Raw genomic sequence first — 16,578 nt, forward strand, 5'->3', positions numbered from 1 at the left:
GCTCCGTCGTCAGGATGATGTGATAGCGGGATTAAAGATTGTGAATCGAGAACACGTCCTTGACTTGCCGTAGTTGGTTCTTTTCTTGTGTCCGATTGTGTTTTTGGACAATTTTTCAGGAGTTCATTTTCAACATCTTTTCAGAAAATCTATGTTGCACATATCACAATTTCTGTCTGTATCTGTCCTCTCTTTTTCTCTCTGCAGAGATGATCACGGACAGTCAAATAGAGAACGGTCAGCTGAAGGCTGACCTGAAAGACAAGGTGACGTACACCTTGCTGAGGAAACATCGTCACCAGACCAAGAAGTCCAACCTCCGGTCGCTGGCTGAGATTGGCAAGACGGTCTCCAGCGCAAGTAGGCTGTTTTCCAACACGGACAATGGTAATACAGGTGCCAGTTTGGTGCAGTTCTCATTTTTATTAAGCAGAGCTACTCGCTTTTTCAACTCAGGCCATTATTTTTTTGTTCACATGGCTTTTTTAATTTCCCCCATACGCTTTGAGGGTCATTGATATTACTATTATTAATTATATATATTATATATTAATTATATCATTATTAATTTAGGGCAGTACTTAGTCCCTGTAGTCTTTGCACCTCAAGAGTTGGCCTTGGGGTGCAAAGAGTAGCAGGCTTTTGTAGGATGCAAAGATCCACTCAAAGTCAGGAGAGTGTCCCCTGCCCCCCCACCCCACCCCACCTCCACCACCAGTTGCACCCTGCACACATACCCCAGGATGGCACTGAAGGTTAGAGGTAGAGCAACCCTAGATTAGCCCTATCTACCTTACATTGCTTCTCAAGTCAGTCAGTAACATCAATGTAGCATTTAATAAACATTTCAGAGTTTGTCAACATGTTTGAATTGCTGACTTGAGTTGTATTGGATAGATATTATCATTATTGGAATCCCATCTGAAACCAAATATTCATTTGTAGATTTCCAGAATAATTGTTGTCCACCCCTTATGTTAATGTAGAAGTTCAGAGATGTTCTAGCAGAACATCAACAATACTTCACATTAAATATTGTAACACTTCATAACACTGACATAACCACGTTGTAACCTTGTCATAGTAGATGGCCCACGTTTCTATGGCATCTAAATTGTCACAACACTTACAGTATAATCGTAACATGATATCAAATGACATTGGCTATTGACTTTCATGATGCCTTATGACTTCGTATGCCATCTGCTATGCCATGTCGATGACAAGGTTATGCCTCCCTAATGACAGTAGATCTGAGTAAAGCAGATGATCCCTGTTTCCCCATGCTGTGCGACCCGTTGCTAGTGTCCCCTCACCAGAAACTCACTCAGGTAGATGAAGATGAATCACTGACACAGACCCATTTAGATCCATCTTCTGTTTCTGTTGCGCCCACCAAGCAACACAAATGAACAATCTGCTTTCTATTCAAATCTCAGTGATAATTGTCTGTATGATGACATGCAATTTGAATGCCATGTTGCCTTGTAAGATCATAATTGATTGCCAGTGGTGAAAGCAGTCTGCTGTTTGTGTCTTGCTCTGGGTTTACATCACCACCATTAAAAAAATGGCATTGAACCACTCAACTCAAATTCTACCGTTACATTTTGCACATTGAAATGGTTTGAATTGAAGTAATCTACACTAGGAAAGCTAATCAACTATCGCCTGATTGTCAGCAGTAATCTATTTTACATTTAATCATGAAGAAGAATTAAGAAAATAAATGCCTTCCCGGATAAAGCCGACCCCCATGTGTTAACCTCGTAGTTGAAGAAATTTTGCCAAATCAATGTATACACCTTGGTTAATAGTTGCAGTACAATGATTTCGCAAATAAATCCTATAATCACTCAACACACAAGTCTCTCCTTGAAGCCTGTGTGATAGTTTTGAAAATCCTGCACATTGCTATAATCACTTGAGTTGAAGGAGTTGATGATGCCAGCTAACAATGACAACAGTGACAAAAATAAAACCCTTGTTTGTGATATTGTCATTGTGCTAATGATATGTTGTGCTTCACACATTGATTTAGTTGATGTGTCATGATCATGTGTTCACTTGTAAATGTTTGTTTAAATGTTGTGCACACAATATGAAGTGTCATGGATCTGAAGAGGAAGTGACTTGATTTGAACTGGCTAGGTCATAAGAATGCTAATTGGCTAATAGGACAGAACCTTGGAAGCAAGGTCCTTCTCGTATGAGCAAGATACAGTTATGATTTATTGACTACTGGAATAATAGACCATTCAGTTGATACATTCTATGACACTCATAAAAGTTAGCCATTATCTAGAGCAGACACATAATGTAATATTATTATATCAACGTTGCTCAGTAAAGAACCAAACACAATAAAGCTCTAAATTAATCAGTCTAATTATTTAAGTTATTTTTTTTAAGATTAGCCAGTCAATCAGGTCACTTGACTTAGCACTTGTGTGATTTGATTCCTCACTTGCAGCTTCTGTAACATGCACTTTTAATTACATTTGTCTAACTTTGGCTTTGGCTTTGAGGCTCCCTGTCAACACTTTCTCTCCTTCTTCCTTCCCTCCCTCCAACCTGCCTTCCATTCCCTCCTTCCCTCGTTTTTCTCTCTCTTCATTTGTCCGGCTTTTCACATCGTGACTGACCTGCTCTGCGCTTCTGCCACTAAAACTCAAAAGCCCGTAGTCCTCTCGAAAACTCTGTGCCCTGTCTCACGGCTCACGCCCCTGCGGAGGGGAGGCCAGTCCAGAGGAGTCCGAGCATGGGATGGCTTAGTAAGTTCACTGGACCTCCAGTTAGCCAACCTCTCTGCCATCTGTGTGTCCCATAGACATAACATCTCCATAGTGGTGTATGTTAGGGTGTGTGATTGTGTGTGTTTGTGTTTATGTTTGTTTGTTCGTGTGTGTGTGTGTGTGTGTGTGTGTGTGTGTGTGTGTCAGGATCAACCGATCACGTCCCTCCATCAGTACAGTAATCCAGTTCTCCCTATTGTGCTCCAGGAGATTTAGCATTTTTTCTTCCTCAATTCACTGTTACATAATTGGAGTATCCCCATCGATTTTCCCCCCCATCGATTACTGTAGGTTATCACATCTTAAAGTTAGTGTTTGCAAGGCCCCCCTGTTTGTAAATGATTGGACAAGATCAATGAGACTGTCCCACCCCATTAGTTTCAGCTCAGCACTGGTACATTTCCAAGAAATCTTAGAGAATTAATTTATGTAGGCCTATGTTCTCAAAATAGCAAGAATTATCTTTTTTCTCTCTCCCATCACTAGCAGTAGCAACCGTCCCGTACGCCTATCTTTTTTTCCTTTTTATTAAACTTTTTCGGAAACATTCACGTAGTAGAAGATTTTTTGATATACCAAACAACTGCATCAAACTGACATCCAAAACCATGTCCATCCATAAACCTGTCTGGAGACAAGTGGCACCAGATCCTAGCAGCATGTTGGCACAACGGCACCTTGATTCACTCTTGGCCTTCTTCTGTTTGTACTCTGGGCTCTCGCTGCCCGCTGAAACGTATCCTCTGCAGCATGACCCTTTCTGGTTCAGGTGCTTTAATACAGTCGCCCCTGCTGTGAGGACCACCTTGCCTGCCGTCGGCCCCGTTAATTGCACTGGCTCTCTCCCCTTAGGCTCCAGGGAGGAAGGGGCTTTGAAAATGACAGCATGTCCCTCGGGGCCACGGTTCTCCCTGTAGAGCTGTGAACGTTTGACATCTTGTGAGGGAAGTAGGTGTTGGAGGACTGTGTCAACGCAATAGTGGCCAAGACACAAGCTGACGAGAGTAAATATCAGAAAGGTTATTATGATGTGACTATGAGGAAGATGAGTGCTTTTGAGTAGTGCAGCAACTGTATTGGAAAAACAGAATAATGGCTAATGGATTAAAGCATAGCTTAGTAAGCGTGTCATCCATCACAGTAGATTAGATCGTTTGATGTAAATGGTGATGGTTTGATGTAAATAGACACATTAGTTAAAGAGCTGAATAGATCAGCTAAATAGATTTCCAGGTCATGGTGGGCAAGGTGTCTGTTTCTTAGCGCTCTTGTTTGGCCAGCTGTTCCTCTCGTTTACTTAATGGCTGCATCTGGAGTGAAATGGGCCACTGTCCTCCTCTTGGGTTCCTCTGTCTTTGCTCTCTCTGTCCCTGGGGTGGGTTTTCTTAAGGGAGGGTTGATTGTTTCACAGCCGGTTAACCATGCTTGGCTGCTTGCTTTCTCAGGTAGCCCTGCCACCACGCACAGGAATATATCGTCCAGCAGTATGAATGACATCTCTGACAAACCCGAGAAGGATCAGGTGAGTCTCTTCACGGCGTCTACACTTGTAACCCTTGCCTCCTTCTAGAATGACAGCAATTCTCCCAGACAAAGGAAGATGGAAAAGAAACTCATCTTTACTCATCTTCCTAGTTCCTACTTTCCCCTATGGAGTGTCGTTCCATGGTCTACTGTTGCATTGGCACCAGCCATATTTTGAAATGCTAATTTGCTCTGCAGGTACACCAGTAAATCAGTAGTGAACCGGTACAGTGGTTGAATACTTAGTACTTAGTGTACATTTAGCATTTGTTCGTAATTTCATTTCTGTACACGACATTACATGACGTGAGTTACGTCTGACATTTGACTAGAGGCGTAATCGCTAAACAGGCAGCTGAGGTTTTAGTGTGTTGGTTTCAGAAGGCCTTGAAGGTGGATGACAAGGTCACTCCTTGCAGGGTAATGATACACTAGCCTCGTGTGTCGACTCGTAAGGTGTAAAGAACAGGCCATTGACACCTTGCGGAGCAGAACAAAGCGGAGTGGCTCAATCTGGTTTAAAGTTCCTGGAACGACTCTGCACCGCCATCGCCACCACCAACCCCTAAGCTCTCTGGCTGAGTGAACCTGTCCAAGGTACACAGCCCAGTCAGCCTGCGCCAGTGTGACCCATCCTACGCCAGCACGGGTCAGGGTGGCACATGCCATGTGCTGGGTCAGTCGGGTCCTTGGTCTATTTTCCTTCAGGGTCGTCTTTGCACTTGCATATTGCCCCCTGATTTTCCACTGGCAGGATATCTGACGGTCGACGAGACCAGTTATCAGCCGTGAGAAAGAGATAACTGATCAAACTCACAACCGGCTGAACATGTAGCTGGGCTGCACTTTGCACACCAGAGAAGAAAAAAACGTATGACGAATAGCATAAGAACAAATAAACAATGAGCAGAAAGTGGCACACGGCACATTTGCTGATAGCACATATCTTAGCAGGAAACGGTGAGTCACTTAGAGAAATCCTAGGTAGTCCACGGACACAATCGTTGTGTGGGTTATTGTTGCAGAGTTCCTTTGTAAACAGGATGGCATTGGCATTTTGAACACACAGAGTGTAATCCGAGTCTGATGGAGGACACAAAACCAGTCCAGCAGACCTTTAGCATTGATATCAGAGCGCTGGTGCATTTGTGCGCCGTAGTTCTGATGATGACGGGCGATGGCCTATTTTATTCACAAGCGCTCGGCTTGAGCCAGCATTGATGATGTCGGGATTGACAGCTGCCGTTTGTTTGCCCCAGCGGAACTTCCTCTTTGCCCCCTCGTCTCCCCGCGAAGGGTCGGCTGGAATTGGGTCAGGTGGCCCGGGAGAGCCGGACAGATTGGGCTCTGACAGAGGAGAGCCCTTTTGCGTCAAACCCCTGTGGGATGATATGTGTGGCTGTCGATGCATTTCCCCCATCGCACACCACTCTCTCATCTACTGAGCTGATGATGTCATTGCAGTGTGTGAGTGGTGTGTGTGTGTGTGTGTGTGTGTGTGTGTGTGTGTGTGTGTGGTGGTGTTGCTGGGGGACACCAATTTTGTTAGTGAATGATAAGCATATTTCATGATGAGATGTAGTGTAGCAAGAAGACACACAAATATTTATTTTAAATGTCATTACCTGTCAAATTGAAGAATTAGAAAACAGGAAATCCTGGAACACAATATTTACCAAACTGTGAGACTTACTAGAACACTGGGAAATTACTGGGTGTCAAATTTGATTGATATACGCACAATCATGATGTCGTACTCCGTCATCCTGCGACTTTATCGTAAGATGGTTGCGTAATATGGAATGATTCACAAGAAAAACCTTCATTCCTGATACGATTGATGCTTTCGTGGAAATTTTGGCCTCCTGAGATCTACTTGTCTCCCACAGATTTATTGATTTCTTTGGTCAATATGTGACTTTCTTTCATTGTCAGTGAGTTACTTTTTAACTCCGCGAGTCCCTCAGAGACACCCATGAATCAGAATGTCACAGTATCTCTCCTTGGCTCTGATTAGGGACAGGAGCGCAACGCAGTGGGCTGAGAGTTTGTCCTCAGGGAGCTCTGGGCCAGTGTGCTCTCTCTGCACTGTCAAATACAACTCCACTCACCACTCGTCTCACAGCTCAACAACTCCTCTACCCCTCTGTGCACTTTTGGGCTGCTGTACATTTTGTCTGTGTCTCTCTCTCTGTGTGTGTGTGTGTGTGTGTGTGTTTAAATGGATCGCAACATTAGAGCGAGGCACAGTGCCATTCGTCCAAGCTAAGCTTTTCTCGACTGCTGTGTGAGTACACTTTCGTTGAGAGTTAGAAATGACTTTCAGGAAAATAAGAAGAAAAAAAACATTACAGAAAGCCTCCTTCAGCTACTCTCACAAGACACTGCCCCCAGAAGGTGAATGTGTGAAGTGAAGTAAAGAAACAAGAAAATCTGAAATGCAGTCAAGAAGAAAATGAATGCTGTTGTTATAGCCATTTATATTTCTGTTAATGCCCTATTTCCCCAACATTCCATAGGTTGCAACTAGCAAGCTCATTCAGGAACAAAACAACAATACATTTTGAACCAATCCTTACCGTAATGCTCCTTATGTTGGAAGCCATGCACTGTAGATTACGGGAAGGGATTTGACTCCACTTAAAGTGTTTTGGTGGGTGTAATCTGGCTGGCAAACTGTGTCAGTTGAGCGTAGTACGGATGCTAGGTGATAAGGATTAGCGCCCTGAGGAGCAGACAGCTCGACTGTGAGCCTCTCAATGTCGCAGGATGCCAGGAGTGGCTGACCAGCCAGGCCAGGCCCTGCCAGGTTTGACAGTAATGGAAAGTGGTAGGTGTGTGTCAGGTGAGCTGATAGGTCAGGAGGTCACGGATGTTGACGGCACTCTCTGTCCACTGGAGAGACAGTACTACTACTTTAGAGAGCGAGATGCTTTGTACTGTACGTGCCCAACCCAAATCCAGCGAGTGAGAGAGGATGATATGCTGATATGTGTCCTTCTCGTGCCTCTGCCGTCGTGTGTTTTGGGTTTCGCATGCCAGCATAGTTGTGTCCATGCGTGTTTGTGTTTTCCAATCAGCCCCCCCCAACACCACCACACCAACCCCCCCCCCCCCCTCTGACGTCAGCGTCAGTGTGCTTGCGTCTTCGTCTGGCCACCGCGGCATCAACAGCACCCAGGGGTTGTGTGAGTTCCCCGGCCTAAGACCTTAATCAACTCCCTCCCTCGCTCGTATGCTGCTGATCTCGGCCCATAATCTGACTCTAATGCCATTCAGAAATTTCATTTGGCCCCTCTGCCTCGGCTTGTTTCCGCTGACTGCGGACGAGGAGGACGCCGCCGTAATTCCAGCCCCCGGCGCTCCGCTGGTTCGTGTCGTCCGCCATATTGTGCGTCGCCGTGATTTTGACTGAAAGTGGACGCGACTGCATGTTCTCATTTCAGGCAAAGCCTAGAGACTATGAGATTTAGTGACATTACTATTACAAAATAACCACTGAAACTCACTGTAACATGTGCTATCTCCCAGCACCATCTGTGTTGACAAGTGGAAAAGGGAAGTTACTTTGAATATACTAAACATTTTGAATGTTCAAAGATGAATTGATTGGCAATGAACGTGTCAAGTGTTAAACCAGAGTCAGGGTAGTCATGCATGACACTCCAACTAAGACTAAGTTATTATTTTGCTCCATATAAGGACAGCATGGTTTTCATGTTAAATCCACCCCCCCAACACTTAGGACTTCTTAGAACGACAAGGTACATCTGAGAAAGCCATGCCCCCTTACACAGAGACTTCGCTAAGGAAGTCCCTGGTCATTTCTCCGTGTCATGGCAGCAACAGTCATCAGTTACTACTACAACTGGTATGTGCCGCAAACACTGGTTAAAATGTAGCGTTGCATATTAATCATTAATGTTACAATGCACACTAAATAAGCACTCTACAAGGACCAAATCAATAGCTCTGTCACAACTAAAGTCATATCTCAGAAGCGTTAATGTCAAGGCTTATCAGATGGACTTTGTGGAGTTTTGTCTTCCATAGTCCCGGCTCAGCCTCCGGGCAGTTCTATGTTATCACACCTGCCTCGCTCTCCTAACCGACCGCGCAAAGCGAGCGAGCGTGTAGGCAGAGTCTCCGCTCCACTTCCGCCCCCTTTTGACCGAGTGACCTCCTAACCCCGACCCCCGAGCCTGTGCTTGAAGGAAGAGGAAGGCCAGGTGGTCCGGGCCATGGACAGCTGTAGTGGTTGTCCTGGGGGGGCGGACAATGTCCTTGGCCTCCGCGGGGTGAATGTTTTCCACTGCCGGCCGGGGCCGGGTGGAGTGACCCTCGGGGCCGTTAATGAGTAACAGAGCGCCGCCGCGTTACTGCTCCACCTCTCTCGCTCGTTTACGACGCCATCTTTATGGGCCGGGCAGCCACACTTTGATGTGCGCTTTTTATTTTTATTTATTTATTTTTTTTGCTTGTTTATGTTTGTTATTATTCATGATATGGTCGTTAAGGCTGGCCTCTTTCATGTTGTGATCAAATAAAGTGAATTCACTGTTCAACTCCCCTCTCCCCTCTGAGCCACTGTCATCTCCAGTAGGGAGGCTCATAACCAGTATACCTGAACCAGTAAAACCAGTAGTTCAGCTTATTAGATCTCCTCACAAATCACTAAGAATACAGGGTTTGACACACACTGGTTTCTTACACCAAACTTGTGTTTTCGGTCTTTAATTAGTGGAAATGAAGTACTATCTGCCATATAACTTTTTAGCTTAACGCTATCTCTCGAACATGGCTAAGTGGAAATGAATGTTGTACTGCTCAAAACGAACCCAACGTCAAGCGTTATCGGACTTCCATTTACAGCATTAAAACGGCGATAAATGATTAGAGGCAATTGTTGCGCGTCTATAAACTTTATATGTGGACTTTGAGTCGGAGGGAGTCCATTCCAGCAGGTAGGTTAATGCCATCTCCTTGGCAGTCTGGCCTTGAATCAAGCGGCGCGGCGGAGATAAAAAGAAACACTCGCCTGCCCCGAGACGCCCAGGGGAAGGGTGCCCCGGCTCGGTTGCCCAGGGCTTTGCCCTTTAAGTGAGTGAGTTATGCTGAGACCACGGCGGTCATGCTTTCACACAGATGCCCCGGGATGCAGGTGGGCCCCATGTATGAAAGTGCCGAGCCATGTTCCCCAGACAGACAGGCTGCGTTGTGAACTCCTACAGTAGGCAGTCTAGACTGGGCCGCCGCTTGCTTCAGGGGTCGTCCACTTATGCACTGTTCACACCTTCTGCTTTACCTTTCATGCTATTCACTCTGGGCAGATTTACAGAGCCTTTCTCTTTTGTCCTCCTGTGTGTGTGTGTGTGTGTGTCTGTGTGTGTGTGTGTGTGTGTGTGTGTGTGTGTGTGTGTGTGTGTGTGTGTGTGTGTGTGTGCGTGCGTGCGTGCGTGCGTGCGTGTGTGTGCGTGTGTGCGTGTATGTGTGCCTCTATGTGTGTTCCACATTTGCGTGGCTTCAGCTGAAGAACAAGTTCATGAAGAAGTTGCCCAGAGACGCAGAGGCCTCCAACGTGCTGGTGGGAGAGGTGGACTTCCTGGACGCTCCGTTCGTGGCCTTCGTGCGTCTGCAGCAGGCCGTCATGCTGGGAGCCCTCACTGAAGTCCCTGTCCCCACAAGGTGAACAAAGTCATGCTTTCAAAATAAATGCAGGTGGTCTCCTTAGTGCCCTAAAATTCCTTGATGACTGTAATTGTATTGCGAGTGTGTTTACATGTAGGCATAAAGAACTTTTTGTCACTATATAAACCACCCATTATGTTGATTGGCAGAGCACATTTAATTGTTTGAAAATGTAGATGTGAGTCCCAGTTGTCACAGTGACAGGATGAGAAAGGATGTGACAGGAAGTTATTAAGATAAACAGTTGCTTAGGATTCTTATAGTAAGGGAGGGTTCAAACAGGACTTATTGCACATGGGCAGTAATGCATCAGCGTGTCACATCTGTTGTCTTCTGTGTCCTGAGCAGATTCTTGTTCATCCTCCTCGGTCCCAAAGGCAAAGCGAGGTCGTACCATGAAATTGGGAGAGCCATTGCCACTCTCATGTCTGATGAGGTGCGTTTGAAAAGATATTTTCTCTCTTTCTCCCTCCCTCCCTCTCTTTCTCTCTCTCTGTCTTGTATGTCTTGGTGTCAGGGGTACGCTGGCAATTACGCCGCTACATCCGACATCTTGTTTTCACTTCACAACCCCCCTCCATTATTTTTTCATTTGTTTGTGGACAGTGTATTGAGACCATGTTGCATAGTGATACTGCACTTTAACAATAAATGAATTGATTCATTGATTTATTCATTGATTTATCAAGGTCTTCCACGACATTGCGTATAAAGCCAAGGACAGGCAGGATCTGTTGGCTGGCATTGACGAGTTCCTCGATGAGGTCATTGTCCTCCCGCCTGGAGAATGGGACCCTACCATCAGGATAGAACCTCCAAAGTCTTTGCCTTCTTCAGACAAAAGGTTTGAACAAAGCATAATACTGTGCGTCTGTTATAGTACTTATAGCATTGATTTTTGTAACATTAATTTGAAATTAGGCTCAGTCCACTGTATCTTAACTTTAGTTAGAAGGTTTATCTGTGTTTATTCGGCGGCTGGCCTGATGGTAAGGCTCAGAGTTCAAGTTAGTCTTACTCCAAGTGGCCCAGGAGATGCGTGCGAGGCCAGTGCACCCCTGATGTAACTGGGCTGGTTGAAGCGGAAGGAGAGAGAGAGGGACAGAGAGGGATAGAGGGAGAGAGAGAGGGAGGAGGAGGTGATAGAGATGGAGAGAGAGAGAGAGAGTTGAAGGGTAGCACTTAATTAGATGAGCCATGTCAAGGGTTTTTGGCTTCAGGTGAACTGACAGCAGGCTGTCGCATCAGCATGCCAGTCAATCAGTGAGTGGACTGCAGGCACTTTAGTAGTAGCCCCCCCCCCCCCACACACACACACACCCTCTCACACTCACTCTTTCTCTCTCTCTCGTTCACACTCACACATTTACAATCACTACCATCACGCTCTTTCGCTGCCTCACCCGTCCTTTGACAGTGCACTTTGCCCCCCCCCACACACACACACTTAATCCTGCCCCTCCAGGGTTTCTGATGAGGAGGAGCGGGAGAATCTACTTTAGTCCCTCTATATTCAACACACATTCTGTGTGATGGCTAGATTGAATATAAAGATGCAGATGAGGCCAAGAGAGCTGAAGTGTTTTTGTGACAAAGGTCTCTCCCCCTCTCTCTCTCTCTCTCTCTCTCTCTCTCATAGCACCTAGTGTCAGTGCTCTTTCCTCCACGTATTTGGTAGTTCACGCCGTCTGGTCTGTTGACTTGGCCTCTTAAGATTCCACTGACTCAAAACAGCACTCTATTGCGAACACTTGTCCCTAGGAGCCCTTTATTGACTGTATTTATGCAGTACATAGCATGTTCCCTTAAATGCTAATGCACCCACTGTGTGTGATGTTTACAGTGTACTGACAGCTATGTGTGTGTGTGTGTGTGTGTGTGTGTGTGTGTGTGTGCTCAGGAAGAACATGTACTCTGGAGGAGACAACTCGCAGATGAACGGAGACACGCCCCATGAAGGGGGCCATGGCGGAGGGGGGCATGCAGTGGGCGATGAACTGAAGAGGACTGGAAAGTAAGACACTCCCACTCCCCCCTCACACACCCCCCCAACCCAACCCCCCCTCACACGCCCAAAGAATACATTACAGTCCCTTATTGGCACTTACACCTGAACCAGTCTGTAAGCTTGAAGCCACATCCACCTTAGCCTGCACCTCAAATCATGTTGCTTCAAACTATAACAGCAACGACTCTCTCTCTCTCTCTCTCTCTCTCTCTCTCTCTCTCTCTCTCTCTCTCTCTCTCTCTATCCCTATATCTAATATCTATCTCTATCTGTATCTCATCTCTCTCTCTCTCTCTCTCTCTCTTCCTCTCTCTCTCTATCTCTGTTTGGGCAGCAACTTTTTTCTTGTCTTATAAACAAACATTGCGGTTTGTCCTGGATGTAGTGTCCACACTGTTAAATCTCAATCAACATCCATAACCACACGTGCACGTGGCCACGTTCCTTTAACTGCGCCAGTGTGTCCAAACTGTTTGTCCTCGCTTGTCAGCCGTGTCTGTGCACTTAATGTGTCACCCCCCCACCCACCCCTCAGGTTTTGCGGTGGCCTTATACTCGACATCAAGCGCAAAGCGCCATTCTTCGCCAGTGACTTCTACGACGCGCTGAACATCCAGTCTCTGTCGGCCATTTTATTCATTTACCTGGGGACCGTGACCAACGCCATCACGTTCGGCGGTCTGCTGGGGGACGCCACCGACAACATGCAGGTGGGTCAGCGGCTGCGGGAGCCCTTTGACGTCAGCGCTGTCAATGTTTCCTGTGCAAACAGTGTGTGGTTAGCACCGCTGCCATCCACCCCACCCCCACCCCGTATACAACACGTGCGTTTGTTAGTGGTTGAGTTTTTTGTCTGTGGTGTTATTTATTTATTTCCTTTCACCCGCATTGTGCCTCCAACCAGGATAAAAACAAAGCTAAAGTATCATCACTGACTGAGTTTTGAAGTGCATTTATTACCATGACGCATTAATGACATATTTAGTACATGATACTTATTGCTTACAGTTATGTGTGTTATCAGAGGTTATACTGTATGTGTAAAAAAAAAGCAATGACGCATGAAGACAGTGAAAAGTGCCGAAGAGACCCTGGCCTTTTCCAAAAAAGCAACGCCTAGAGAGTGTGCGTGAGAGAGAGTGTGTGTATGAGAGAGAGTGTGTGTATGAGAGAGAGTGTGTATGAGAGAGAGTGTGTGTGAGAGAGAGTGTGTGTATGAGAGAGTGTGTGTACTGTATGACAGAGTGTGTGTATGAGAGAGAGTGTGTGTATGAGAGAGAGTGTGTATGAGAGAGAGTGTGTATGAGAGAGAGTGTGTATGAGAGTGTGTGTATGAGAGAGTGTGTGTATGACAGAGTGTGTGTATGAGAGAGAGTGTGTGTATGAGAGGGTGTGTATGTGAGAGAGAGTGTGTGTGAGAGAGAGTGTGTGTGTGTGAGAGAGAGTGTGTGTATGAGAGAGAGTGTGTGTTGTCCTCTCTGCAACTGGGGCAGCATGTGGCATGACGGGCAGTGGCTGGCAGCGGCGCCGGCTGAGCGGCAGCAGGGCGTCAGCTGAGGGAGCAGATGCCCGTGCCGCCTCACTTCCTGTGGGGCAGGAAGCCACCTGCCCCTGCTGCGGGGTCTCCCCTGCTGGTGACTGCCTGCTGGGATGGAGGGAGGGAGGGAGAGAGAGAGAGAGAGAAGGGAGGGAAGGGGTGGGATGGGGTAGCACTACTGCTGACTACAATGAAGTGTACACTGCATATACTGTACTGTATCCTGTAGTACACAGTATTTACTCTATGTCTTTATGTCTTCTTTTCTATGTGTCTGTATTTGTGCGTGTATACTAACTAAACACATGCTCATGTGGATGTGTGTATATGGCTTGCTCATGCATGGGATGGGGGGTCTTGTTTGGCAGGGCGTGCTGGAGAGCTTCCTGGGCACTGCAGTCTCTGGAGCGGTCTTCTGCCTGCTGGCCGGTCAACCCCTCACCATCCTCAGCAGTACTGGCCCCGTGCTGGTCTTCGAAAGGCTTCTCTACAATTTCAGCCGGTCAGACTCTCTCACCAGTTTGTCTTCATGTTTTGCCTCCTCCCTCCTCCACTTCCTTCTTCTACCACTCTCTCCTCCTATCGCACTTTGACTAGCGGTTATAACGTCTCATCACTTAGTAATAGCACTGACTGATGCAGTAGTAGTCCCTAGCTAAGGTCTCCTCCACATTTTAGTTTGAATGTTATTCCTCATTCTGCAAGTTGCTTTGGATAAAAGCGCGTCAGCTAAGTGATTACATGGACATGTAATGTTTATCTCCGCTTACCGGGGACATGTCCGCTTATCTTTTATCAGTTGTTATCAATCTCAGAGCATAGAGTATTGGCATTAGTAAACTCTGCTTTACTATGTGCCTCCGCTGTTATCATTTTGCATTGTTGTCTTCATTATGAATCATTGATCAATATTAATTATGTCCTGAATGAGGTCATTGGATACCTGATATGGACATCAATGAAATATATCAAAACATATCACTGCACTTTTAGGATACAACATGTCTCATGGTAATAAAGGGTTTTGTTATATCGATATTGATAATGTATTAATTTATTTAACTCTATTAAAGGTCTATTAAATATCTCCTTTCCCCTGCACAGTGATAATCAGTTCGACTATCTGGAGTTCCGGCTGTGGATCGGCTTGTGGTCGGCCTTCTTCTGCCTGGTCCTGGTGGTGACGGACGCCAGCTTCCTGGTGCAGTACTTCACCCGCTTCACCGAGGAAGGCTTCTCGTCGCTCATCAGCTTCATCTTCATCTACGACGCCTTCAAGAAGATGCTCAAGCTGGCCCACCACTACCCCATCGACGCCGACTACAGGGCGGACCTGGTCACTCAGTACGACTGCATGTGTATGGCGCCCACTATAGGTGAGTTAGAGCGTCTTTTTTTGTCCTCGTCACAGTGTCACGCGATATTCGTATATATTATTATGTGTGTGTGTGTGTGTGTGTGTGTGTGTGTGTGTGTGTGTGTGTGTGTGTGTGTGTGTGTGTTTGTGTGTGTGTGTGTGTGTGTGTGTGTGTGTGTGTGTGTGTGTGTGTGTGTGTGTGTGTGTCACTCACACACTCAGTGCTTCTCATGCATGGCTTAACCTGCCTTACATATTGTACCCTGGACCTTCTGTGGTCAACGGAAAGTTGCCGAGCTGGCAAAATGCACTGTGTGTGTGTGTGTGTGTGTGTGTGTGTGTGTGTGTGTCGGGGTGGCGGGATGACCCTGCCGTGCTCACTGAAGTGCACCGAGTGTGAGATCTGTCCCTGCCACCCCAACTGGTGCTGCAGATGCAATGACACATGAAATGCAACACGCCATGATCGGACATGAATGCTTGAAAAGGGGCTACATTCAGGGCAAACATTAGCTTGACTGTCAGGGTCAGTTGTAATTGCACTGAAACCTTAGCCCCAATGCATTGGGGATGTCGAGGAATGATGAGGATGGATGATGCAGATACTGTAGGGACGCCTGCTGCTGTCTGCTGACATTAAAAGTGAATTGTGTTGGTGTCCGCCCCCCCTGTTGGTGTCCATTATTGGCTCTAAATATAGATGATGAGGAGGAGGCTGTGGTGATGTTTGAAGGTCATGTCATCACAATTGGGCGGTCAGTGAGCTTTTTTGTTGTTTTCAGAGAACTAGCTTAATTTGATTCTGTCTTCTGTTGAGCAAAATGTGATTTTGTTTTGTAAATAATATCTGTCGTTTTTTTTCTTCATACCTTGTCAGATTCATTTTAGATGTCACATTCTGGCTGACATGTGGGAGGCGTTGTGACGTTCAGTTTTACAGCTGGTCAATAATGAATGGTGTCCACATTAAATGTTGATACTTCACGGAGGCTCTGACCCTAGAGTACAGGGGGCTATTTTGAGACGGCTCTCTCATCCCCATGTGCACCCCTCCTCAATGAACAGGTTTTCTCAACATGGACAAACACTTTTCACCGCAGAGTAGAAGAGTTATTAATGTTGGAGCGTTTTGTCGTTTTTGATAGAAACCCTCATTAAGTTTCCACCATTAGTAATTGAGTAATTGGCTACTCATAGCCTAAGCCCAGGAGTCAAACAAGTGAATGGTTAAGTACTGGACAGTGTTGTACTATGGTATTGTATGGTTTATGATAGGGTACTGTATTATATGGAATGGTATGGTTATGGTATGGAGCAGTCGGTCGTTATGCTATGGCTAGAGTAATGGCATTGTTTTGTTATGGTATGGTTTGGTTACAATGGTATGGTATGGTATGGTATGGTATAGTATCATACAGTATGGTATGGTATGGTGCAGTCGTTATCCTATTGTTAGAGTAATGGCATGGTTTTGATATGGTATTGTATGGTATGGTATAGTATGGTAATGTGCGGTCATCATGGTATGGTTAGAGTCGTATGGTTTTGTATGGTATGGCATTGCTGTTTTGGAGCAGAATCCCTCCTCTGTGGTTTTCCCTTTGTCCTCTTTGGCTTCTGCACTATGAAGCAGGAGGGCAGACTCCAGGCAACGGGCTGAGTGACACTC

The 16,578-nt window shown here is 46.1% G+C and overlaps 1 protein-coding gene across 2 annotated transcripts in view; it reads left to right on the plus strand.

The window, feature by feature from the left end:
• slc4a4a (solute carrier family 4 member 4a) overlaps positions 1-16,578 on the plus strand; it is a 58,472-nt gene that overhangs the window by 27,099 nt on the left and 14,795 nt on the right. The window contains exons 7-15 of one of the 2 annotated variants that reach the window (XM_062543286.1): positions 208-387; positions 4,241-4,317; positions 9,847-10,004; positions 10,356-10,443; positions 10,697-10,851; positions 11,908-12,021; positions 12,551-12,725; positions 13,921-14,054; positions 14,657-14,928. In XM_062543286.1, the coding sequence (XP_062399270.1) occupies positions 208-387; positions 4,241-4,317; positions 9,847-10,004; positions 10,356-10,443; positions 10,697-10,851; positions 11,908-12,021; positions 12,551-12,725; positions 13,921-14,054; positions 14,657-14,928 (1,353 nt within the window). The remainder of the gene's footprint in view (positions 1-207; positions 388-4,240; positions 4,318-9,846; positions 10,005-10,355; positions 10,444-10,696; positions 10,852-11,907; positions 12,022-12,550; positions 12,726-13,920; positions 14,055-14,656; positions 14,929-16,578) is intronic. The other variant, XM_062543287.1, reaches the window with a different exon arrangement.

This window comes from Sardina pilchardus, chromosome 8, assembly GCF_963854185.1.
Source record: "Sardina pilchardus chromosome 8, fSarPil1.1, whole genome shotgun sequence".
Lineage (NCBI taxonomy): Eukaryota > Metazoa > Chordata > Actinopteri > Clupeiformes > Clupeidae > Sardina > Sardina pilchardus.